The sequence below is a fragment of the Diadema antillarum genome, unplaced genomic scaffold, assembly GCF_040938485.1.
Source record: "Diadema antillarum isolate AM-2024a unplaced genomic scaffold, OU_Dant_1.0 seq00000301_RagTag, whole genome shotgun sequence".
Taxonomy (NCBI): Eukaryota; Metazoa; Echinodermata; class Echinoidea; order Diadematoida; family Diadematidae; genus Diadema; species Diadema antillarum.
In genome coordinates, this window is record NW_027271324.1 from 1745176 (window position 1) to 1772292 (window position 27117).

Here is a 27117-nt window from a genome sequence, read left to right on the forward strand (position 1 = left end):
AGAGTTAGAGAGTGGAGAGATAGCTTTCTGCACTCCAGATAGACTGTACATATTTGATGCGATATACATGTAATGTGAACTGTGATAGGTGAATAGATGATTTTTGTATGGCAGTAGTGTAGCACGTTAAGAAAAAAACAACAACCAATGATTCTTTGCTGGGATATTCTTAGTGAAGAATATGCAATATGAATTAATTTCATGTGTATGATAAGGGTCCATGCCCACTTACATGAATGTTCATACACTTTATAAGGACCTTAATAATGACAAAAAGTTAAAAGTGATTTGTGGATAATTGATCATTCTAGAACTGAAACAATGTCAGAACATTTATTTTGCATTATTGCAACATACAGTGTGTATTTGGGATTGGAGATGCTCTTTGCATCAAATCAGTAAAAAGCTACCGTTTACTGCAATTTCCTTGAAATCGGTTTGGGGGAATTATTGTATTGACACGGGTACATAATCCGTGCAGCGTAGGCCTGCATAATATGAATGGGTATCAAAGCCTACTTAAAGTGTACATGTGTATAATTTTACACAATATTATATAAAACTCATTTTATAAATTGATTGACAATGCCATTAGTTTTGATCCATAAATCCTTGATTTTGTCAATGTTCAATCAGTTTTTGCATTACATATTCTGGCTGTACAGTAGTACTATTTTTTTTTTTCTGTCAAAAGTTTTATGTGGCTTATACATGTACTTTACTGTGTGTGTTTGTTTGTTTTTTGAATCAGATTATTTTGCTCTGTTTGTGTTCACGTGTTAGTCTGCTCAATAATGCATTGAGTGAGATTATCATCATGAGGTATTGTGACTGGTAGTGTAGCCACCTTCTTGAAGCCAGAAACCCAGAAATTCACATCACATAGGACTAAAATGATAATGCCGGAGAACGGTGATATTCTGCTTCTGCATTGGGACGAGAGAAATTCATGTTATATCCGAACATTCAATGCGTGGAAACACACTGTGGTTATCAGCCAGGGAATTGTGGCCATTATTCTCCACTTTACACGCAGTTGTTGTTGTTTTAATTAGCTAGAGATATATACATGTAATTGTGTTGCGCGAGACGCCACTAGCTGCTTTATTTGGCATCTGACGGGTGAAGAGAGTGATTTAGAGAATTCTGTACATGATTTGTGATGCAATGATCTTATAGGCGACAGATGCTACAAACAAAATGAATGTGTCTCTTAACTTTTCCTTTGTCCTTTTCAATCAATCCCTCCTCGTTTCTCTGTCAATCTCTTTCTTCCTCTCTCTTCTTTTTTCGATTTCATCCACATTTTATTTGATGATGTTTCTTGCGGTCTGTTGCGGTCTGTCGTTATTGTAGATCATTCCCCTTTTGTGTCGTACTGAATTACTGACGTCACTTATTCTAAGAGAGGAGTTTGAGGCGATGCATTTAGTTCCAAGTACATACTGTAGTATGATCGAGAAGCAGTATAACCAACACTTACAGATTCGATGTTAATTAAAATGCCTTGATAGTTATCATGTTTATATAAAATGGGCTTTAGAATCTCTGCAATCTGATTGGTCAGTTATCATGCATTTATTTTTACTAATCCACATTGAGCCACACATCCGGTAAAATCCAAATGCATGGCTCAAGTCTTGTGTATCCATTCGGATGTATGATGGGGGAAAAGATTGAATTTCATGAGTTTGCGGGCCCATTTTATAAAACGAATGATGCACAGGCCTATTTTGTAGATCGTTGAAAATTGGACGCTCTCGTCTGAACTTTGGTAACAGTTCAAAGCCCTCTCGCTGGGCTCTCGGGTTTAAACAATTCTGAAGTTAAACCCTTGCATCCAATTCTCACCAATCCACTCTGCCCTTTGCATCATTTGTATATTGTAGCATAGCATCAAAACTATGTTTGACTAATATCATTTAATTATTGTATTTTACCAAGTCCACATGTAAGACTGCGAGACCAAGTCCGTCCGTTCATCGAGCTGTCATAGCTTTAAAAAATGTAAATGGCTTGAAAAGTATATCTCAGTAATGTTATCTGACTATCATACTGTGTATTACACATTATTATCCTATCATTAGAATATAGCACATTAGTCAATTCTGGTAGTATAAAGTGCTCAGATTTTTCATATTTATTGACATCCTAATTCTGTTACCTTTAAAGAAATCTAATCATCCATTTACCACCTTATGTAGTATTATAGATACCATTACTTGCGTCTTTTTATTTGTCCTCTCTATCCCCCTCTCTTTTTAGCTCACCTGAGCCAAAGGCTCAAGTGAGCTATTGCGATCGCCCTTCATCCGGCGTCCGTCGTGCGTCGTGCGTTGTGCGTCGTCCGTCGTGCGTAAACTTTTTACATTTTCATCATCTTCGTGAAAACCCCAAGACCGATTTTCGTCAAACTTGGCAGGTAGCATCCCTAGGGGGTTAGGAACTCAATTTGTTAAAATGGGCACCATGCCCCTCCCAGGGGGCCCCCAGGGGGGCCCAAACCCCCCAAAATTAAGGAATCTGTAAAAATCTTCTTCTCTAGAACCAGAAGTGATAGAGCTAAGTTAATACTATAAGTTAATACATTGATGACTGTAGTTTCAAGTTTGTTCATGGCAGAATCAGGGGTGCCCCCCTTGGGACCCAGGGGAGGGGGGTGGGGAGGGGTTCTAATGGGGCCTAAATTGTACATTTTCATCTTCTTCTTGAGAACCACATCACCCATTTTCACCAAACTTGGCAGGTAGCATCCCTAGGGGGTTAGGAACTCAATTTGTTAAAATGGGCACCGTGCCCCACCCAGGAGGCCCCTAGGGGGCCCAAACCCCCCAAAATTAAGGAATCTGTAAAAATCTTCTTCTCTAGAACCAGAAGTGATAGAGCTAAGTTAATGCTATGAGTTAGTACATTGATGACTGTGGCTTCAAGTTTGTTCATGTCAGAATCAAGGGTGCCCCCCTTGTGACCCAGGGGAGGGGGGTGAGGAGGGGTCCTGATGGGGCCTAAATTGTACATTTTTATCTTCTTCTTGAGAACTCCATTACCCATTTTCACCAAACTTGGCAGGTAGCATCCCTAAGGGGTTAGGATCTCAATTTGTTAAAATGGGCACCATGCCCCACCCAGGGGGCCCCCAGGGGGGCCCAAACCCCCAAAATGAAGGAATCTTTAGTAAAAATCTTCTCTAGAATCAGAAGTTATAGAGCTAAGACAATACTATGAGTGAGTACATTTATGACTGTAGTTTCAAGTTTGTTCATAGGAGATCCAGGGGTGCCCCTTTTGGGGGCAGGGGCGGGGGGGGGGGGGGGGGGGGTGGTTGGGAAGGTCCAAATGGGGGCCTGAATTGTACATTTTCATCTTCTTCCTGAAAACCTCATAATGGATTTTCATCAAACTTGGCAGGTAGCATCCCTAGGGGGTCAGGATCTCAATTTATCAAAATGGGCACCATGCCCCACCCAGAGGGCCCCAGGGGGCCCCAATCCCCCAAAATTAAGGAATCTTAAAAAATTTGGGCCCTTATTGTACATTTTCATCTTCTACTTGAGAATGCCTGGTCAAATTTTGGTAGAGCTGTGAATAATTTAGATTAGTGACTGCGTGAAAGGTGAACTTGCGATACTCAGGTGAACGCTAGACCCGCGGGTCTCTTGTCTCTCTACAAGAACTGATGTAACTTTAATCAAATTATATGCATGTGTACCTAAATAACTTGTAATCTAGGTCTGTTCATTCTACTCTTTGGTTCTCCTGCATGTACAATTTTATATGTTTATTGTTGTATGCTTGCAATCATTTGATAGTTTCCCAACTTCCCTGTGTTTGTTTTTTATTTGTGGTGGCAACACTTAGATCAATAATATGTTTGTTTGAATACTTTGTTTTCCATGTTTCGGTGTATGTGTGTGTGTGTGTGTGTGTGTGTGTTTGTGTGTGTGTGCGTGCATGTGTGTGTGTTCTGACGGTCTTCACAGGAAACCAGTGTGGTTATTACATGTATGTTGACATCTCATGCAAACTATAATCCCCGACTATAAGCTTCTTTGATAATTTCAGATATTATACATGTACTGGTATCAAATATTTGCACGCAGTAGCACGACGATGAATCATCCCCTCTCTATTTTCTGGTATAAAAGAGGAAGACATATAGGGCCACTTTCATCCATGTACTGAAGAAGGACATACATTGTATACAAACAGCCATGCTAGATAGATAGGTTTGGAGGTGTAATTTCGTTTATGGACCTGTGATGGCATGGGCTAAAGCTATATGTTCACTTGAATTATTATCATTATCATTTACATATATTATTCTTATCATAATAATAATAATAATAATAATGATATTATCATATTATTATTATTATTATTATTATTATTATTATTATTAAAATATTAATACACCAGTTGTATATATATTGTTATTATTGTTATCATAATTATTGGTAGTAGTACTTGTCGTAGTGTGATAGAGCAAAATCAAATGTTTTTCTCACAAACCGAATGGTACTTCCCTATACATGTGCCACATGCCTGCTACATGTATACTTAGAAAGGAGAATTACATACGCCGATACGTGACTTTGTGGGTGTGTGTGTGTGTGTGTGTGTGTTTGTGTGTGCATGTATGACGTGTTGGTGTTTACATCACATCATGCCTGCATCATTATAATTTCAAAACATCTCCCCAAAAGTGCAAATCATACTAAGATTCAATGATGAATGAAATCAACCTATGGATGTATAAAGTAGATGTTCATTGTACATAAACACATCACAAACATGCACTGTGTATAATGGATGATAAAAAGGGTTCACAGTACAAGCAAAAGTGTACATGTATTTCAAGTATAAAAGTGTAAACCTACGTGTTGTTAGTACATACATGTACATGTATGTAGATAATGGACTTTCGACTCAAAACATGAGCTTGTCTTATATGAATCCATCTGGGGGTTTACTACAGTGGACTCCCGTTATAACGAAGTCCTTGAGACCGGCAGTTTTCTTTCGTTATATCGAAATTTCATTAAAACCGAACAGATGAACAATAAAAATACATAGAGTGGATAATGTTGCGGCCTGAATTCTTACTTCGTTGTAACCGGAATTTCGTTATAACAGTGTTCATTATAACAGGAGTGCACTGTACTGTAATGTTGAATTCTGCAAGTTATATACAAGTACATGTACACATACATTTGTAATTGGCAGCACATTAAGGAATGGAAAGAAGCACATCAATTCGATCAATCTCTGAAAGAACTTTAATGCAATAAACACGTCAGTTCCTCTACTCATGGCAACATGAATTTACATATATAAATTCTATTTCCCAATGACTGCATACATTCTGGAAAACCTCTGCACAGTATATGGAAGGGATATAATCACTCTGCATAGTGCAAGTCATGTTTGTGTTGAAATGAATTAAAATGACCATTGAAATACACTTGCACCACACAAAATGTTAAAAATAAAAAATGCAAAGATCACTGAATTCTCCAAACGTCTACACCTTTAGCAAACTGTCTTCACAGGCAAATAGCAAGGGGGTAGATTTCTTTGCATTTTCATTCTCAGTTATTTTTTCTCGCATTTCTTCCATAGCTTAAAAGCATAGAGGACAGAAACAAGGAAATGGTATTTCCTTCACCAGTATGAGTGGCAAACCTATACAAGATATCGCATTATTACATCATATCAGCAGAACTCAGCTGACATTGGTGCTACAGTGGGCCATGTTGAACCAACTCCCCTCCTCCCCCCCTCCCCATTCCCCAGGCAGCTGGCAGCCGGATAAGGATCTTCCAAGAACCCCACAGCACTCCCCTTCTTGAATATGAGACACTATATCTGCCTTCCAGAAGCAGATGTGTAGGGAAATTTGAGAAAAGATGAAACCAAAGCATCACAGTGTCCACATCTTTCTTCAAGGAGGTGCTCCAGTGTCTACTTGGTATCAAACTTCATGAGACAAGGCTCTGTCTCTTCTACGCACAGTCCATGCACAACTCCACTGTAAATTCACTTTTTTTTTTCATTGTCTCTGAGGTTACTGTGGCTGTTGAGCTGCTAGACCCTGAATGGCTTCGTTGACTTGCTTGCTGCTGAAACCAGTCAATGCTGTACTTGACTCCCGTCCAAACTCTGGCAACACACACAGATACACAAAATGATGTTACAAAAGTTGACCATATACCATGTTTACAAGTCAGCAGTACACCAAATGTAGTTTTCGTTATTGTCCTAAAATGCAAGAAAGAGAAGAGACTGAACCCCCCCAAAAAACAAACAAACAAACAAAACCAAAACATAAAGACAAAAACAAAATCTGTGAAGGCAAGCATCAAACTACAAAAGTTGTGTATTTAAATCCTACAGTTTTTGCATGTATGTGGTTTGGTAGAGCACAAAGGTATACTAACCACAATGCATAGTGCCATATGAGCATCTGAAACATGACAACAATATGCCAAAGTTTACATGAAGTACTATATGTATACCGCACATCAGCATTTCACATGTTTGTGTTTGAGACCATATTATAAATGGCCCCTTTTCCATTGGCATATGATACAGTCTTTAAATTGTTTTCCATGAATGTAAAATTTCAGAGCTCTATCTTATACCACTGGTAACTCGTGCATTTATATTCAAAGACTGCAGGATGCTACTCTTAGACCAATTGTCTACAACATCCCACTTTCCCTCTGGCAATTACATCACGGATCAATCCATAGCAAAGTGTAGTAAAGTCAAGCATCTGCAATTTTAGCAGTAATTTTAGAACATTTTTGCATTCCTGAATTATTGCAGTCCATCCTGCCATATCTACCAGAGTATAAAATACCCACTCAGTTTAATAAATATTACTGTCTACGGTGGGTCCCTTGTTGGATATATCATCAACTTGAAACTCATAGTTACAGGTTTGTTGACTTCTGACTGGCAAGTTTGGTACCTGTTTGAACATCATTATGGGCTACAACAATGTGTTATAAGTATATAACAAGGCAGACTCGGGGAAGCTTTGGCTTCCTGGACAAAAGGAATTAGACGCTCACCATAGCGGGCATAAACAACTGGTTGGACTCCACTGCATTCTCTGATCAGGATCGGGAAACGTGGATTAGCTTTCTTCATGTCAACATAGTTTGTCTTTACCCATTCCCTGAAAAGCAACAATGTGTATTTATCGTTATCAATATTAGCAGAAATTGCATATCAGGTAGATGATAAAAACAGCATGGAAGAATAAATTTAGTATTTACACAGAAAAAAAAAAATGGTACAAGGGAAATGTGATACAGTTAACTTACCCAGGGTAGTTTGAAAAATGCATTTTCCTTTGATACTGAAGCTAAATTATACCACTGCACAATCAGGTTTTGTGTTTTATTAGAGGCTTCATGCAGACATTAAATTGTCTTTGAATACATTTCTTCTACAACTTAATTGATAACATTGTACCGGTAGCTCTCATACATACTAACAACTTCACTGCTATGTGGCAAATTTAGTATGTGCAATGAAAGTTTTAGAAACCTAAAAATAATTCAGTCTTTCCATGGACAGGCTCAGTGATAGAGTGTTAAAAGTTACAAATCTTTGATGCCGGTACTCAGTAAATACAGTTTTCATTGAGGGCATCACAAAACATAGTAAGGGAAATGAAAATAAGGCAAATGTCCTGCTATTCCACTATCATTGACATTTAACTGACAACCCAGTTTTATTGATGGATTATCATGTAACAAGTATCTTTGAATGGACAATGGACGACAGAAATTTTACAAGATATTTTAAATCTCTCTCTCTCTCTCTCTCTCTCTCTCTCTGTGGGAAAGAAAACTTATGTCAAAGGCAGTCAGTCTATGGTTTCATACAATATGTAGCTGTCATACTTTTACCTCGCAAGTCTATTTAGTTAAAAAGTTATACAATGTACATGCTGTTTGGAAATTATCCATTTGAGTTGCTGTGCTTAGGATTTTTTTTTCCTGTATATTAAATAACAAACAAACAGATCTGTGCATGTACCTAGACTGTTTTGTCCCCTTTTTTACATGTTCACATTTCAAAGGCTACACAAATGTATAGTTTTCTTTTATCATTAAATGTACCTTTTGAAACACAAACTTTTGTAACATTGATTTGTTTCAATATAATGTGACCCTGCATCACAAAACCGACAAAAAGTTGACACACATGGATTTCTAGTTTAGGGCAGATTCTAAAAGAGCAGACTCTAAGCTTTAAAATGATGTATTGGTATATAACTCAATTAAAATGGACTCATTTAAATATTGGAAAGAAATCACACACTGACTTGAAAAGTGTAAACTGAGAAAAGAGGCTCTGAAGTACAGGGTCTATTCCTACATCTTTACCAAACCATGCTAGCTGTGCGATGAATGGGACAAACACAGGATCTACATTGTAAACCACATGAGCAGCAACAAGGAAGGGATTATCAGATTAAGCTGAAATTGAACATACTCTAGTAACACATATCGTCCATAACTGATGCCAACTTTCAAAGCAGTAGCATTATCCTTTCAAAAGTTATTATAGTTGAAAGTGAAGAGTACGGTATCTATAAGGATTTTCAAGAAATAATAAGGGGCTTCTAAAACATACCAGAGCCCTGTTTTATGAAGAGTTAAAATCGATTATAAAGTTGATTTCAACTGTAAGTCTATGGCAGACTGTGTGGTAAGGAAATTTAAAATCGATTTTATCTTTTGATAAAACGGGGCCCTGATCTCACTACTTTACAAAAAAGGGTTGTAGAAAATCTGCTGAAAACACACTAGCCCATTCATTTTATGATCCTAATCTTTATTATAGGAATAGTTCAAGATTGACTCGGTTGACCTGTTTCAGTTCACCCTTTTTGAGTCCTAATGTAAAATTAAGGGGTGCAACTTTTTGTTGGTTTTGTGATGCATGGTCACAGAACAAATATTCACTTTTAAAGTCATTCTGGTATGTTTTGAGCAATATAAATACAGTGTACAACTAAGTATATAAAATATACTGGCTGCATTGCGGAGACTGGAAGGTAAAAACAGGGCTATGTATGGGCATTGGCTTGCATTACGGAAAACACTGGCATAGGATGGGGGGGGGGGTTGCTTTCGAAGGGTGTTTGTTTATCTTCAATATAAAAATAGGGTCGGGTCTAGTCTATTGGAGGTGGGGGCAAAATATTGATTGTCAGCCATAGCCCCAACCCTCCATCTATCAATCATTCAATTCAGGTAGGGCCCTAGCAAAGTAACGTTAATACGTAAAAGATTGTTTTGGTTTCGTAATGCACTGAGTAAATTTAGGACCCTACCATGTGCTGGTCATCAGTTGACTAATCATGGTATCACGTCAGAATAGCCATTATTTCAAAGGCACAACAAAGCCACCATACGCAATCCCATACACTCACGATGTAGAATCTACACCTGTTCTATACAGTGATACACATCATGAACAGGTCTAACATAGTTACACTATCAATCATCGCGTCGCAACCGATCAGCGCGAGCGAGCGAGCGAGCAATAATCTACATAGATACAAGCAACTGGGAGCTATGTATCTCCACTTACTGTGACCAGCCCCATACGCATAGTGTAATGGGGCTGCGGACTGTGTAGCATTCAGGATCGTGACTAGGTAGTATCGCGCCCAAATGTCAACTTTAAAATCGAAAAATTTATTCAATTTGAAGTATTGACAACAGGGTTCGTGCAACATTTGGTTCTGTCAATAGTCCCTTTCTGTTCGAATTGATGACTTAATGTGACTCAGTCGAGAGAAACCAGAGATGCCAAGTTCAAAAAACTTTTATGAGTGAGATTTTTATGACTCGGCGTCTCGGCGCTCGCGCGCATGCGCTCGCAAACGAGGAGGGTGTCCCCCTCCCATGGTAGGGAGCTTTTTTAAATTATTAGCTCTTAATGATGCGATCTGGTGCATACTTAAGTGACTATTCTTTATTAATTTTGAAAGGCAAAAGGGAAATATACCTTCAATTGCAACTATCACTCTAATCCTTTGAGCTATGCTTCTTTTTTTTTGGCCCAAATTGCAGACTTCACCAGATGCGTGAGAAAAATGGGTGCCATGCGTGAGATCGTGAGACAGACCCTAAATGCTTGAGTCTCACGCAGAATGCGTGAGACTTGGTAGCTCTGAGAAACCTCGGAAAGCCACACTGAATTGACGGCCAGCGCATGCGCACACAGATATCTTATCCAGTCAATGGATTAGAAATTTGTGCGCATGCGCTGGCCATCAATACAGTGTGGCTCTCCCAGGTTTCTCTCGACCGAGTCACATTAAGTCATCAATTCGAACAGAAAGGGACTATTGACAGAACCAAACGTTGCACGAATTCTGTTGTCAATACTTCAACTTTACTGGTAAGTCTTCAAATTGAATAAATTTTTCGAATTAAAGTTGATATTTGAGCGCGATACTACCTAGTAACGATCCTGAATGCTACAGTCCGCAGCCCCATTACGCTATGCGTATGGGTTGTTGTTGTTGTTTTAGGTTTAATAGCAATCAGTCATAATTTTGACTATTTTTGCCAGACTATATAATATCTATATTTCCCTATAAATTAATTAAATTATCAATATTTCTTAACAAATTCAAATTCTATCATAATATACATATTTCTTTTATTTCCAACCATATTTTTTTTTTCAAATTATAAAAATTTTGTTATTATCCTCGCTTAGTCAAAACGGCCACGTTGCCACCCTCAGATCTGTCTTACCAACCCGGCGAAGTGCGTTTCGCAGGCTTCTCAGGCGTACGCCCTAGGGCCTTGGTATCTCGAGAAAGATGGTGGCGACTGTCATGCCTGAGCGGGTGGAGAACAATTTTCCGATATAATCCAAATCCAAATATATTCATTTTATTTATCTTTTTTATGTATGTAGCGAACATTTGTGGGCAGAATCAAGGTTGCAAATGATGAAGATAGGTACACTGGTATGGGGCTATGGTATGCGTATGGGGCTGCTGGTCGCAGTTTCAGTCCGGGAAACCTGCTCATGAGGACCGCCCCCATGCCTCATGAGGCCCGGGGGGAACGCCTCATGAGGCCCCCCTATTCACTTCTATTCATCTCACATCTGATGTATAAATTGTCGCAACTTTGCACGGTGATTTTTTGTTACACACACATGTCCACTATCCATGATGAAAAGAAGAAAAAATCCTATCTGTTTTTTTTTCCAAAAATCGAGTTTTAATCAACCGATGCAGAGCGCCCATTAAAACACACGTGTTTTAATCAACCGATGCAGAGCGCCCATTAAAACACACATGTTTTAATGGGCGCTCTGCATCGGTTGATTAAAACTCGATTTTTGAAAAAAAAAACAGATAGGATTTTTTCTTCTTTTCATCATGGATAGTGGACATGTGTGTGTAACAAAAAATCACTGTGCAAAGTTGCGACAATTTATACGTCAGATGTGAGATAAATAGAAGTGAATAGGGGGGTCTCATGAGGCGTTCCCCCCGGGCCTCATGAGGCATGGGGGCGGTCCTCGCGTGGGGGCGGTCCTCATGAGGCGGGGCAGTCCTCGTACGCTCGAGCGGTCCTCATCATGACCGGGTTTCCCGCGTGTTTTTTTTAGACGGCACAGATTGGGGAAACTAAAAATCTATCGGGGACCCTATCCCTAAACCTAACCCTAATCCTAATCCTAACCCTAACCATCAAACCCTAACCCTAACCCTAACCCCAACCCTAACCATAACCAAAAACCCTAACCCAACGTTTTTCCCATAGGTTTAACACGCGCCATGCCCCAATCTGTGCCGTCTTAAAAAAAACGCTTCCCGGACTGATATATCTCCACTAACTCCAGTCCCGTCCGACCCTACATAAGATGCAAGGCGTGGGACAACGCTAAAGGAGTAAAATTTGCACCCTACTTTTCTATAATTTGAGCTTTTCACGTCAACATACCTCACACCTTCACTTGCTTGAGACCTTTGACAGAGATGAATCCTCAACTCCTTGAGATGTTGAGGTAATCTCCTCGCCGCTGCAGCCATTTATAATTCGTGATTTTCCTTGATATACCAGATGACTCACAAAGTAGTCATACGGTTCATTAGTGTTCGCAAGGTTATCGTAGTCTTGGGCAAAAACTTGCATACCCCGTTAAATCATTCGGTGGAAGATTTATGTGTTAATAAGTAATTCGGCATTAAATTTCATAAAATAATGTACCCTTCACTAAAAATTCGGCAAATTCTACTGAAGCGTGACTTTGAGTCTTATTAATCTCCTATAACAGAGAAATAAACCCTATCGATCTTGAAAATAAAAACTCTTCAGTATTCAGGTCTAGAGAAGAAACTAGCACTCATATTCATTCCCATCATGCGGTTCGTGCACCGGCAGTTTTAATGGATGACAACGGCCAAATTATATTTGTTGCCATTCGCAAGAAATGACTGGTTGTGTCTTTCGGGTTGAGGTTGTAAACCTGATTTCGCTGAACTGAGATGAAAGAGAGTGAGTATTAGTAAATCAGTTAATGTTGTGTTTAGTCAAATACTTATCATGTGTTTGCAACTTGATTTGAACGTTCAAATGAATGAGTGTTCATGGTGTTCGTAGCTTGTAAATCCGCGTAAATTGTATCGATCGCAGCGCACAGCATTTTTGTGTAGCATCAAACAACGTAGAAGTGCGCCGCAACTTGGGGGACAAGGAAACGCATGTTCGCCCAACCCAGCCAGCCCCAGTAGGCAGTAGCTACTACACCTTTACTAGCTGGCTCCCGCTTCCCGTCATTCCACTGCATTCCATTGGTGGTGCCAATGCTGCCCATTTCATTGCGTTTACATTGACATTGTAATGCAGCTGAGATACTTATTCATGCTTTGATTTCTTCTCGGTTGGATTTTTCGAATTCATTATTGTGTAATCTTCCAAAAAAAGATGTCACAAAACTTCAACGGTTGCAAAATTCTGCTGCCTTATTGTTAACTTTTACTAATAAGTTTGATTCCATGTCACCAGTTCTCCGTTCCTTACATTAGTTACCTGTAGAAAAAAGGATTGTTTTCAAGATTCTGTTTTTAGTACATCATTCAATTCATTCTTTTTCCCCCCATATACATGATATACATAAGTAATTCTGTTCAAAAATACATTCCGACACGAAGGCTACGTTCATCATCAGATACATTCTTACTCCAAACACCCAGAGTAAACTAATGGGTATGGTGATCATGCTTTTTCCGTTATGGGACCAAAATTGTGGAATCAGTTACCTCTTCAGTTAAGGGAACTGTCATCTACAGAGTCATTCAAATCCAAACTTAAAACTTATCTGTTCCTTTCATACAGAGGACTGTAATTGCTGTATGCCATTAATATTGGATCAATATTGTATTTTTAATTGGTATTTGTTGTATTCTTTATTTTATATTTGTTTTTGTTTACCATTTTCTTCTTTGTTGAAATGTTTGAATATGTATATGCATGTAAATATATGATATCTTTTCATTTTTGAAGTGCCATGAGCACTGAAAAGTGGACCTGTGCGCTATACAAGTAGCCACTATTATTATTATTATTATTATTATTAATTGGCCTATCCCGGGTGTATCGGACAGTCGACTGTTAACGTCACATTGTATTGTTAGTAATGTTACTCTAGACTGGGATCGTCTTTTTCATGTTTTCGACATCCTGTCAACATGGTCAATAATTACAACTTAACTAATCACATAGAGGTAGTCATAATCATTAAATTTACCTTTTTACTTTACCGAAGATTGATACCCCACTGGATGGAACTAATAGCAGCAGTCGAGCTTCCAAACCAGGTCTATCCTCTCGTGATTAATCTCTATCATCATTCATCAGACCACTTATTCGATCGTGGGTGATTTCTTGTCCAGTTCAAAAGAAGTCACTCAGTAATCATGCTAATCTAACTCGTTAGTCTAGGTTCTAGAACGTTTAGATCTAGATATCTACAGGCCTGTATATAAATTTATATAAATTTAAATTTAAATTGTAAGTTTGCATTGTGTAAAAAGATTGTGTTGATGCGTTGAAAGTTTTTGACAAAATAGAGCTTGTTAGAGGTTAGACTCCCATTCTAACGTTAACGTTAGACTTAGGGCGATAATTTTGATGGGGGTTGAGTAAAAAATGGGGTGTGGTATTTTAATATTACTGTATACGCCAAATATTTTGCGAGGTTTTTATTCTCGTGAATTTTGCAAATCGGGTGCTATTTGCGAAATCAAAGACACAAAAATATTGACTCTGACCCCGATGTGAATGTGACGTACGCATGTACACTTCTCCGTTCAGTACAGGACTCCACGATCGCGAATTTAATCACTCGCGAAATCGTCGGGAATTCCCGATTCGCAAAAATTTAGACTCGCGAAATATATGGCGTATACAGTATATTGTTAATATAATAATGATTTTTTTTTGGGGGGGGGGGGAGGGTTATTTCTAATAGAAAAAAAAAAACGTTCAAACAATTTTCTCTCTCCCCTCACATTCCCTCCTCCTCTTTCTCTCCCTCTCTTTCTCTTTCTCCTTTCTGTCTCTCCTTTGACGATCCCCATCTCCAGCGTCCAGAGGACTTCCTGCAATGTACCTGTAGAGATAAACATGACATAAATATATAAATGATACTTTTTGATGCAACAAACTCGCCAGGTGCAGGTCTCAAACTCACTTTCATGAGTATCCGAGCCCTATGCGCTCACGATCGTGCTACAAGAGAAGTTGTGAGGCAGAGCTAATTCATAGGAAATATTGGATGCATCAACTGTACTATGCTTGCCACTAGATGGTGCTGTTTACATACTTTCTTCCAAGTTGTCTGCCTTGTATTGTTTTGCATAATAGGTGCAGTCTCGAGAAATGAAGTTTCCACCCAGCACAGACTGACCTCAGACCTCTTCTTGTTTTGACTGTCAGGCAATTGAAGCGTTATATGCGTGAAATGAAAACCTTAGAACTAAGGTTTTTATAGGTGGATAAGAGTCTATGTCACAGGGAATCAAGCAACCCTAGGACTCAGGTGTCCGCGTCACCCTAGGACTCAGGACTGCGTTTGGAGGTCAAAAACATCCGGCGTAATCCCGGGATTGCCGTGTTGGCAGAGCAATTCGGGATGGTCCTTGTGGCTGCCGTGTAGCTGCCGTGTTTGTCCATGTAGATGCCGCGCTCTTCCGGCCTTATCCATATAGCTGCTGTTTTGATACCGTGTATACAGTCATGCCATCGCTTGTCGACACTCCATCGAGGTCGAAACTACCCCGGATCTCCCCAGATCACCGTGTAGATCCTTGAGCATCCGTGTTTATATGTGACTGGGGCATAAGGAAGAGAAAGTGATATTTATATAGTGTATAGGTTTTTGCTTGATATCTTTGTTGTAAAATGAAAAGCAATGAAATATGATATTAAAAAAAACCCTCCCTACATGTAACTAGCATAACAACTATTTAGTATGCCATGATATTGTTATTTCATTTCAGCAATCTCACTCTCCCTTACCCACCCACAAAGTGACAGATATAAGATAAAGAAAAACTTTCTGTATCAATCACTCCATTGCCTTGTCTAATGGATACTTTCATTTCTCATGTGAATCCTAGTTACAGTTTGAAGATTGTGATATCAGCGTTGAGCAAGCAAGATGGATCGATATGTGAAAAAGAGACAGATTGGTGAGGGATCCTTTGGTAAAGCCCTGCTTGTACAAAGCAAGCAAGATGGGAAGGAATATGTCATCAAAGAAATCAATATTTCAAAGGTAAGATGTAGCCATTTTTAAATTTCCTATTGTCATCAAACCTATGTATCGTAAAAAACCATTACAGCAAGATACTCTTCAACATTTGGGGAAAAACAAATCTCTGCCCTAATGAATCCCTGATGTCCTGAATATCAACAAAAAAAAAAAAAAAAAAGGACCAGGATATTTGTCTGTTTAAGAATTATATTTGTACTTGCATGTCACTTGTTTTTTAAAATTTCATTTTCATTACTTGTTTGATTTGTTTGATATGAATTGGTTGTGTATTGTGTTATCATTTCGTGTTTTTTGTCCCACTTTTCTGCTGCATGATAATATCCCAAAACGTATGACGCCATATAAATGTAATATGTGTGTGTTTGTGTTTCTGTTTTTGTGAGTTTGTGTGTGTTTATTTGTGAATACCAGTATTTGGTATCACAGGAGTAATCATATTCCATAAGATATCGAAATTCCACCTTTACAGATGAAAAGAAAAGAACGGGAGGAGTCCAAGAAAGAAGTTTCAGTGCTGAAGAAGATGAGACATCCTAACATTGTGTCATACGCAGAGTCTTTTGAAGGTATATTGAAATGTGTATCATTTTTCTAATAATTTATATTGGTTCAATCGTATCTGTGACAGATTGCATTTACCAGGTATACTGTATGATTGTTGTATGTATCGTCTCATATTGGAAAGATTCATATTTTCTCATCCTAATTTTGGCTAGAATTATGAATGTTACTGATTTAGCATGTCACATAATCTGCAAGGTAACAACAAATACATCTGAAATACTTTTAATTTTGGCTATTGTGAAAAATAAGTCGACGTGCAGCTCAGACCACTTGAAGGAAATTTCTTTCATTCATCCAGAAATGTGTGCTCTATCTTGATTGAGAGTAATTAATATATTTGTACTCTGGCATATATAACTTTTTCCTCTCAATGTATGAAATAGTTTACATGACAAAGGATGTTTGAAAACAACTGATTGAATGTAAATCCTGTATTCCAGAACTCAAGTACCATGTTTCTGTTTGTTAGTTTCTAAGAAATTTCTATAAATCACTTTTAATGACTGCAGAAATTGAAGTAGTTGTAACAACATTACCCTCCCTTGAGAAGAAAAAGAGCTATTTTTAATGTGTCTATTATTAGTGACTCCAAGATTTGAATAAATGCTGTCCAATTTCAGAGAGAGGGAACCTGTACATTGTGATGGATTACTGCGATGGTGGAGACCTCTTCAAGGCCATCAATAATCGGCGTGGCGTGCTGTTCCCTGAGGACCAGGTCATGGACTGGTTCGTCCAGATCTGCCTGGCACTCAAACATGTCCACGACAGAAAGATCCTTCACAGGGACATCAAGTCACAGGTGAGTGACCAGTCACTGTAACTGGATGTCACTGAGGGGGGATGATAAGCTGCTGTAATAGTGGAAATTTTTCACGCGAGTAAGTCGTCACGCTTGGCTAGTGTTTTTAATTCTGCAGATTTAAAATCGAATAGTATTACCTGTAGCGAGCAGAACATTTGTAAGCTTTTGTATTTAAGCTAGTTTCATGTTACATCGAATGCCCCAAAATAACCACACCTCAAAAATGTCTACAATTTACGCTATGCTCATGACAGCTTGTGTGCAAATATTTACAGAAGTGTGATGGCGAGATGGATGTATAGGAGACCAAACACGAGTGAAATCATTGATTTTTCAGAATTTGGAATTGTTCCATTCTCCAGATTCCAAGCTTTATAGTGGTATATGAATTGTCCAGTGTTATTCCTGAAACCTACCACACAAGTGGTGAGAACGCTGGTGAGCAGATAAACAGATAAATAAGTGTAGTCATGTGTGCAAGAGATTTACCCATAAGCATTTAATCACAATAGGTAATTTCCAAATACCAAAGCAACTTGCTCTAAATGAACCATAACCTTTTGATTCTCCAAACTTTTATAGAATAGCAGATTCAGGCAGAAAGCATTATGATATCAAACATATATTTGAAGCCCCCCCCCCCCCCAAAAAAAAAAAAAAAAAAAAAAATGCTTCCTTCTTTTCAGCCAAATCATCATTCTCAGCAGTTTTCATAGATTTAATGTCTGATACATCATAAGGGTAATGTTGTAACATGTCACACATATATATAAGGGTGACCTTCCTTGTAGATGTAGAATTTTGAGTTCACCTTATGTGTGACCTGAAAAGGTTTGAGTACATTAAAAAGGAGTGAGATATGTAGAAATAAAGGTCAGAGGGGATGAAAATGAGAAGAGAAGGAATGAGAAAGAAGTGAAAAGTGGAAGAAAAATGGAGGGAAGGAAAAGAGGAAGAGAAAAAATGTGACGTTTTTTTGTTGTATGTAACCAACAAACTTGTCATCTTTATAGACTGCAAAGGCTACTGAAACAATTCAATTTGTTGTTGTTTCCATTCACAGAACATATTCCTGACCAGGAAGGGCATCGTCAAAATGGGTGACTTTGGCATCGCGAGAGTGCTCAATAAGTGAGTATCCATTTGCTTGTCATTTTACTAGTGTATGTGTACATTTGTAAGTGTCCAGTTGACTCACATGTATACAAAATTATTCTTATTTAATGTCCATTATTGAAATCGTCCATGACAACCCTCACATTTTGCCAGTACTTGGTTTTCTCATCTCATGGTGTACAAAAAACTTTCTTTCAGCACAATGGAGCTGGCTCGAACCTGCATTGGGACTCCCTACTACTTGTCACCAGAGATTTGTGAGAACAAACCCTACAATAACAAGAGGTATTTATGTATGCTTATGATTTTGTTTGAGTGATTAATGTATCTTTAGTGGCAGTTCCATCAGGCCCGGGTTGCAGAGTACTAGTATAGCATTATTCTTGTTGTTTAAATAATATGTGTCTGTTTACATTTGGTGGTATCTTTAGCTTTGTAGTCGGTGGTAAAGTTACGCAATGTTGATGATACAGGAGCAATGTGTTTGTACGTATTGTATGTATCTATGACCTAATGTCGCATTCACAGATTAGAAATCTGTTTTTATCCGTATTGGAGGTATCATGTGCTTCATGCGTGCCCAATATGTACAATTTATTGCAGAAAGCTTGGTTCTTAGATTACGACAGGATCCCTGGCTGAGTTGCAGGCTCATACTGGATTCCACCTTTTAATGCTAACAGAGTCTTTGAAATAGAGCAGTGGAATTAGTTCTGCTTTGAAATGGTCACTGTATAAAGCTTCAAACAATGAACATGTTCACTTTCTTCCCTCATTTTTCAGTGACATTTGGGCTCTTGGCTGTGTGCTGTATGAGATTCTCACGTTGAAACATGCAGTAAGTCATATCTTGTATTTCTGTAAAATACTGTAGTATTGTTTTTTTCCAGGAAGTATTGCCTATGGGGCACTATATCTCCTCTCTTTCAGTTTGTAAAAGTGTATTAAAGTCGGATGATCATCATCCCTAATGGTACGTAAACTCCCGAACGACTGAAGTTTGTGCATGCAATTGCGCAATGCCAGACTCTGTGCTATATCCATAAAAATATGTGGGACAATGCTGCCACTGAGACACGTGTGTGTGTGTGCGTGTGTGTGTACACATCATACACAAACATTGTGACCGCGAGCTGCGGTGATTGGGAGGAGAGAGGCCAGAAGACGCGTGGCTCTTTTGGCCTCTCTTCATGCGCATGCGCACTGAGAGTGCGTCCATTCGGAAGCTCTCGTGGCATGCTCGGACAGCCATTTTGGGTCAGGAGATTTGTAGCACAGAACTCTTGTAGTCGTGTTGTTAGCTGACCCATTGAGCCAGCGCTATTCTCATTCGGGGTCACTACATTTGATACAGAATGGGGGAGGCAGCGTGTTGCGTTCGTCTCCATGCCGCACAAACCACTCGCCAGGTAACAAAGAAATCATGTTTGACTATAGACCAATTTAACTCACTCTCGATAGTCAAAATATTAGTATCAGAATATTTGACGAGATTGTTTTTGTGTCATGTCATCAGATAAGTGACAGTTGGTGCAAGTATACTGTTCATTGACTGGTACAAATAAGTGAGTGGTCAAAATCTGAGTTCACCTCTGTCATACTTCCATCTTTTTCATCAAAGATAGCGGCAATTAAAAAGAAAAAAATCTACCACAATCCCAAATGAACACGTTGGCAAGGGCCTACTACTTTAACCCGTTGAAGACTAGTCCTGAGAATAATTCGGCAGGTGTTTTTGGAAATGTGTGTTATAGCAAAATGGGATCGTCCTCAACGAGTTAACGGGCAGGTGGCCACTCATTCTAGTTGCCCAAGAGTGACTTTAATTATAGCCTTGGGTAAGCTGCCATGTGTATTTCGAGCACCCTGTTGATGAGACTGTGTCAAGTTGTAATGCTCGTGATATTGTCAGTTTGAGGCAGGTAACATGAAGAACCTGGTGCTGAAGATCATCCGTGGGTCCTACCCGCCCGTCTCGCCTCGCTACAGCTATGACATCAGGAACCTTGTGGCTCAGCTTTTCAAGAGAAATCCAAGGTAAGCTGACTTTTTGTGCCTAATGACGAAGGAGGAAAAAAGATAACTACAAAATTTTGTGAATGAGGCGGTTCCATGCCATTGTGCTCTTGCGACAATTGCTCCCAAGAAATATCTGCACGCTGAGCCAAACATAAATTCTACCCACAAACATAACTCTTACCCGATCCAAATCCTCACATCAAACTAAACCTAAAACCCTATCACAACCATAACCCCAAGTCCTTGGAGAAAATAAGACTGGAGCAGGAGCAAAAGCAAATGCCGTGTCACCATATGAAGCACATGTCTAACTTCCTGTATTAAAAACAAACAAAAGGTGGATGAGAGCTGCCCTCACACTGTCTTCCGAGAATTTCTCTTTCTTTTCTCCATCCTCCATCACACTAATTGTCATGGTGAGCAGAGATGTGCATGGCCCTTCCGATCCCAGAAATGGTTACATCCTGGCGTCAACCATCTTGAATTCCACAATATGTACAATGTACTTCCCTATATCAAGTTTAATTGCATTGTTTTTGTGTACAAAATACTCACATTCAGTCGGGGGGTGGGGGTGGGGTCGAGTTTAATAAACTAAGGCATCAAAGGGTATGTGAGATGTTGATATTCTCTGCATCCTTTACTGCTTACATTCAGCAGGTTATAAATTTAAAATTTGCCACTTAGATTAGTCCAGCTAGCATCCTGTTCATACAGTGACAAGTACTTATCCTACTGTGCTGTAAAACATTTGCCTTATTGTCAAGATTATTCATCTCAAGATGGTAGTCACCATATGTTTCTTTTGTTTTTGTTTTTTTGAACGACTAAGGCACCATTGAATGTAAAGTACATGGTGTACAACATTCCAATCCAAATCTGATCTTACCATTACTTAATTCAACTGTTTTCCTTGTTTCATTTTCTTTTCTTTTCTTTTTGTGGGGGGGGGGGGGGAGGGAAGGTGGTGGTTAATGAGGGGTATTCTTATAATTTCTGTATTGTACACTCATCACTTTGTTTTTTCCCTCCCTTTATCTGTTGTCATCAATGTGAATGACAAGATGTGTAAAACAAAACATTACCTGTGTGAAGATAGGGTTGCAGAATGTAAACATGGTACATGATTTTAGCACGGGTTTGGTGAACTGGATGACAATATTGCCAGTGCATGTCGTTTTCTCCCAATACTTGAGGAAAATACTATGTGGCTGATCATTTGAATTATATAGTATTGATTATCTTATCAACCTGATTTACTTCCAGGGATAGACCTTCAATCAACTCTGTTCTCAAGAAGCCTTTTGTACAGAAGAGAATACAGAAGTTCCTGACGGATGCTGTGAGTAGATTTCACTTTTCCTTTTTATTTTTCAGTTAGTGTACATAATCATACAGATCAAGTTTACGATCTTATTCATGGAGAGTAGCAGCGAAAAAGAAATCCTCTGTACTTGCACTCTCTCCTCAAAATCAAATTCCATTCATTCTTTTACAACTTGCCTTTCTGGAGGCTAATTAAAGAGGAATGAGACCTAGAGAGAATGAGAATGAAAGAGGGGTGAGGCAAGGGGTATTTGTTCAAACATCATTTCACTGCCATGAATTGGTTTCAGCTCAGCAGTAGTGCTGCTGCCCAGTACGCAGTAGGTGACATGGGTTCAAATCCCAGGTTTCTTCCTTCGTTTTCACTTGGTGTGAAAGAGATAAAACATGTGATTGTATTCACGAAAATACCAAAAAAAAAAAAGAAAGGTTGCCCATAGATGGATTATATCTTCTTCCTGTCTCCCACAATATTACATGTCTGTTGTAATCTCATGCTTTAGTTGTATGCAATTAGATTCATCTGTCCGTCATGTTACTGCTCATTTTCTGTGTTTTATGGCACAGAAAATATTGTTATTTATGCATTGTTTCCATGTTTCTGTGTATTTATAATCATGTAGATTTATGTGAATCTGTGTTTTTAGTGTTGCATCTTTATTTGTAGCACTTGTAATTTTCTCTTGACTTTTATCATTACTACACATGTTTGTCATTGATTTGTGACCCTGGTATACTTTCCTCCCAAAATGTACAGCAAATAGACGATGAGTTCAGCCACACAGTGTTCCACAGGAATGACCAGCCAGCCAACAGGGTGGCCGCTCCTTTCCAGAGGCCAGTGTCTAAGCCACCTGTCAGTGCAGCAGGTATGTTGTTCAGTTCTGTGCCATGCTCTGACCTTTCACTGAAATAAACAATTCAGTTGTTCACACGGTCGATGGATTCCGTATGGTCGTGTAACAAGAACTTGGGAGCTCCTCTCTGCTTGAAACTCAGCTGGTCATGTAAATTTTACATTATCTCGGGAGACAATGACATTTTCTTTCTTCATTTCTTGAAGTAAGCTTGAATGGCAGCTATCAACACTGAACAACAATAAGGAAATGAGCTTGTGCATCAAATGTGTAGAAGTGAAGTACGTGAGAGCCTTTGGTAGAAAGAACTCAAAATTTTGTGGCCAAGTTAGTCATTGGCAAAAGTTTTCATCATGTTGAAGTCATGACTACAAAATCATGTTCTTCTGACTGTTGTCCCTTGGCAGAATATAGTTACACAAATCATAATTACAAGTGGTTCATAGTGCAGCAATATGTTGAGGGTAATCAGGAATGAATAAAAAAAGAAATCCTAGTAAAGATGGTTAGAGTCAGTTCTTAAGGTTGGTGATGGGATCAGTGAACTTTATCTGTTATATAATGCGTAAATGGAGAGCTGTACTTGTAGTGGATGATAGTGACTGAGTAAAAAGGAAGAGGCATTTCAGTCAGCTGTGTGCTGCAGCCAAAGCAGCTGAAATGAAATATGGCACTTACTTTGACCTACATGTGAATAGATGTGCAAGACGCATTTCTCAAAAATGTCAGGAAGTGTGTAATTATGGTTAAAGCATATTATGGCAAAACTGAAAAAGATGGAGGGGGAAAAAACAAGTGTTTTCAACTTCCCCGGTGTAGTGACAGAAAACTGAAAGGGCATATTATGTCAGTTTTAAGGTACAAACATTGATGTGGAAGATATTTTTGGAGAGTGGTAGGGAATGCGTTGCTATGGTAACAACATATACTGTAAAAGTGGATATTTTCGTGTGACTAATTTTTCGCGCTTGGCCGGGTCGGAAGAGTTTCGCGTGTTTTTAATTCCGCGGAATCAAGACATCACGCACAGGCACATATGGCAAGCAAAAATATTCGCGTGCTTTTATTTTCGCGCTAGTTTCTGGTTGCGCGAAATGCACGAAAATTTGAACACCGCGAAAATTTCCACTTTTACAGTAATTCAAACAAAAAGAATGAAAGAAAACTCTTGCAGAGAAAACCATTTCTAGACTTTTAATACCTTTGTTACTCATAAAGCAGTACTGTTGGGTCGGGGCATTAATCCTGTTCACTGATTATCCTACTTGATATCATTGCCACTAAGAGTATCTTTTTTTTTTTCTTTCTTTCTTTCTTTTGAATTGCACATGAGGCAAAGGTCAAAATCCTATGATAATTAGATTACAAAAATTGATCAGGACCTATGCCTGCCTAAATGGATTACATATGAATATGAGATAAGCACAGTGTATTTACTTTGTAAGGATGTGCCATACATTGTTATAAGAGAGTCCATGTCTTCCATCCAATGTACTTCAGTGACACATAAGACAAGGCAATATGATGGGTGGCTATTTAACGATTGACAGATGCAAATCACCTTGTGTGACACTTGTATGTATTTAATCACTAAAGGCAAAACCAAAGAGCTATGTATATTTTGTGCATATTGTATACAGATTAATCTGTGAATACAGTGCACTCCTGTTACAGAGAACACGGTTATAATGAAATTCTGGTAACAATGAAATAGAAATTCAGGCGGCAGCATTATCAGCTCTATGTTCTTTATTGTTTACTTGTGCGGTTATAACAAAATTTTGATATAACAAAAGAAAACTGCCGGTCCCGAGAACTTCGTTATAACAGGAGTCCTCTGTAAATTGATCAAGTTGATAGTATTAATTATTTAGGAGTTATTATTGATGATAAATTGACTTGGACTAAACATATAAGTAATATTCATGGGAAGATAAGTATCTCTATTGGTATAATGCATAAGCTTTGTTTAATACTGCCGAAACATACTCTTTTTATGTTGTATAATGCCTTTATCTTGCCTCATTTTGATTATTGTAGTCTCGTATGGTCTGGAACCAGCTTAACTAATTTGTGTCGTTTATTTGTTTTACAGAAAAAAGCAATTCGAATTTGTTCAAACCCCAACTCTCTTGACCACACCGCTCCACTTTTCAAAAAATTGAATACTCTCACTCTGTCTGACAGTGTCTTAGTCAAACTTGGTCTTTTTATGTATAAATACTCGAATGCAATTTTACCTGACATTTTTGATGGTTCTTTTACACTGAATTGTGCATTACATAACATTGAAATTCGAAATAAGGATAACATTGTGTTGCCATTTTGTCGCTTGAGCATAAAGCAAAAAAAATCTATTTTATATAAAGGTGCTAAGTTTTGGAATGATTTAGATTCAATTTTTAAGAATGTATCCACTCAAAGTGCTTTTAAGTCTAGATATAAACAATATTTTTCAAATGCCTATTGAATTGTATCAGTCCATCTTTGTTAGTCTTGTTCTGTCTGTTTGTTTTATTTGTGTAATGTAGTAGCATATGTCTTTTATTTCATCTTATTTGTCTATGTTATCTGTAACTGTCATTAAGTAAACTGAATGTAACTCTGAATCTGCATTTGCATGTATATTCTTATGTATCCAACTCTCGTAAAGGGGATCACTTGTCTCAAGCCTTTGGCTTTCTTTGTGAACTCCCCGACACATTTTACTCTGTATACATTTCCATTTTTATGATTATCAATAAAGTGAATTGAATTGAATTGAATTAAATTTGCTGTAGCTGAGTAGCTGAGATAATCATAATGTTTCAATTTGCCAGAATGAAAATTCAGCAGGTTTTATAATTTCAGTTCTTTATAAAGCTTTGTTTGAATTCCAAAGAGATACTTTGTGTGAGGACAAAAGTCTTGAGACAAAGCTTCATGTTGAAGCAGTTTGACTGCATGTTCATGTTGCGAACTTGCAACAATGTTGATATATAAGAAACAGTAACATGCTCTGTATTACTTACAGCATTCCTTCTATTTGTACAATATTGCAGCCAAGAGGCCCCCCTCAGCCAGGCCCATCAGTAATCCTGCAGCCAAGTATGGCCCCTCCGTGGCCGTCAACAGACCTCCCAGTGGGGTCCGGTGAGTCAGGACTTCAACATAAGTGGAGCCTCTCTTGACGTTTCCCTCTTTCCAAAATGCCTGCCATTTTCCTTCCTTTCACTTTGGCGAGTTGATGTTAATTGCCACTCTTGAAATGAAGTAGGCAGAGCTTCCAATAATCCCTCATTGTGCTGGAATCTCCCTGCAAAAAAATGTAATAATTCTTCATGTTCTGATAAACGAATATCAACATCTTTCCAATATTTGCCTGTTAAGATGCCTGAAACACAAATGTATCTCCTTGATTGCTCTAAGGAACCTCCCTAAGTTTTGAGGTAGAAATATTAACAGCCTTCGGTAGGACTCAAGGAGAGGTTTTCCAAATGTATATCTTAGATTCAATACCATTAGTATGGTCTGTATTGTTCTCTTTGAATGACATTAATCATCTTGGAATGACTGTACCAGATATGCCAATCATAAGGTGCTAAATTCATGTGAACTGGGATGGTCTGGGCTTGGGCAAATGCATTCCCTTGACTTGGAAGCAGTGGCAGATTGTTGGAAAAAAAACAGTGAATATATCACATTTTTCATCAGCAGTCGATATGTTCACAGTACAGTAGAAAGGGAGATGTTTTAGTGACGTACTTAGTTAAGATGGTAGGGTGAGCTCTAGTAAATGCGATATGAGTACAATCACGTGAGATGGCAGAAAAAGATCTTAAATGCTGAGTTATTGTTTTGAGGTTACTGTAAAACGAGAAATTTTCGCGTGCATTTTAATTTCGCGAGCGCCAAAATTCGCGAAATTAAAATGCACGCGAAAGTTTTTGTCTACACTACATGCATTGAACGCCAGTGGCAATTCGCGAAAATTTCATGCCGCGAAAAAGGCTGTCAGCTCCAATTCGCGAAAATTTCATGCCGCGAATATTTCATGTTTTACAGTAATACCATCCCACAGCACAGAACTTCACCCGAGCTAGTATCCCATTTATGGGAGGTGGAGCAATGGGAATGTGGATACCTGTATACATCTATATCCTGCAGTAATGCTAATAGGCAGAACAGAATGAAGTCAATCGAACTCAATAAGAGAAAGTAATATTGTGAGTATTTAAGCATTTAGATGGAAGACTTTTAAGCTTGCCGTGATGAGGAAATGTGTACTTCCAAGTAACATTGATATGCACTCTGTAAAAATGTGTCTGTTTTACATTTGTGCAGAAAATCTGTGGAAAGAGATAGAAAAGCAGCTGCTGAAAAGGTAAGTGTGAATTATGAGATTTTGTGTCACAAATTTCATGTGAACTCCAGGTATTATTGAGTATGTTTGTTTGTGTTCATTTCCAGAATAGTAAAATCACATACAAAAAAGTAAATACTATTGAACATGACATAATTGAGACTTAAATTAAAGGTGAATTATAAACAAGATATAATTAAAATGAATTGACTTCTAACAAATGATAAATATATGTAACTGTGGATAGCCTA

The 27117-nt window shown here is 38.4% G+C and overlaps 2 protein-coding genes across 2 annotated transcripts in view; one reads left to right on the top strand and one right to left on the bottom strand.

The window, feature by feature from the left end:
• Positions 1-5815: 5815 nt before the first annotated feature.
• LOC139730304 (NADH dehydrogenase [ubiquinone] 1 alpha subcomplex subunit 2-like) lies at positions 5816-12147 on the bottom strand. The gene is made up of 3 exons (XM_071641181.1): positions 12000-12147; positions 7077-7183; positions 5816-6159 (listed from the first exon to the last, which is right to left on the bottom strand). Exons 1-3 carry the CDS (start codon positions 12086-12088, stop codon positions 6065-6067), a joined length of 291 nt encoding a protein of 96 aa, XP_071497282.1. The 5' UTR covers positions 12089-12147; the 3' UTR covers positions 5816-6064.
• A 3573-nt stretch (positions 12148-15720) lies between these two features.
• Positions 15721-27117, top strand: part of LOC139730339 (serine/threonine-protein kinase Nek1-like) — a 48926-nt gene continuing 37529 nt past the window's right edge. The window contains exons 1-11 of the mRNA XM_071641207.1: positions 15721-15837; positions 16307-16403; positions 17022-17203; positions 18270-18337; positions 18521-18607; positions 19106-19160; positions 20235-20359; positions 21608-21683; positions 22425-22536; positions 25566-25656; positions 26848-26887. Coding sequence (XP_071497308.1) covers positions 15721-15837; positions 16307-16403; positions 17022-17203; positions 18270-18337; positions 18521-18607; positions 19106-19160; positions 20235-20359; positions 21608-21683; positions 22425-22536; positions 25566-25656; positions 26848-26887 — 1050 coding nt within the window. The remainder of the gene's footprint in view (positions 15838-16306; positions 16404-17021; positions 17204-18269; positions 18338-18520; positions 18608-19105; positions 19161-20234; positions 20360-21607; positions 21684-22424; positions 22537-25565; positions 25657-26847; positions 26888-27117) is intronic.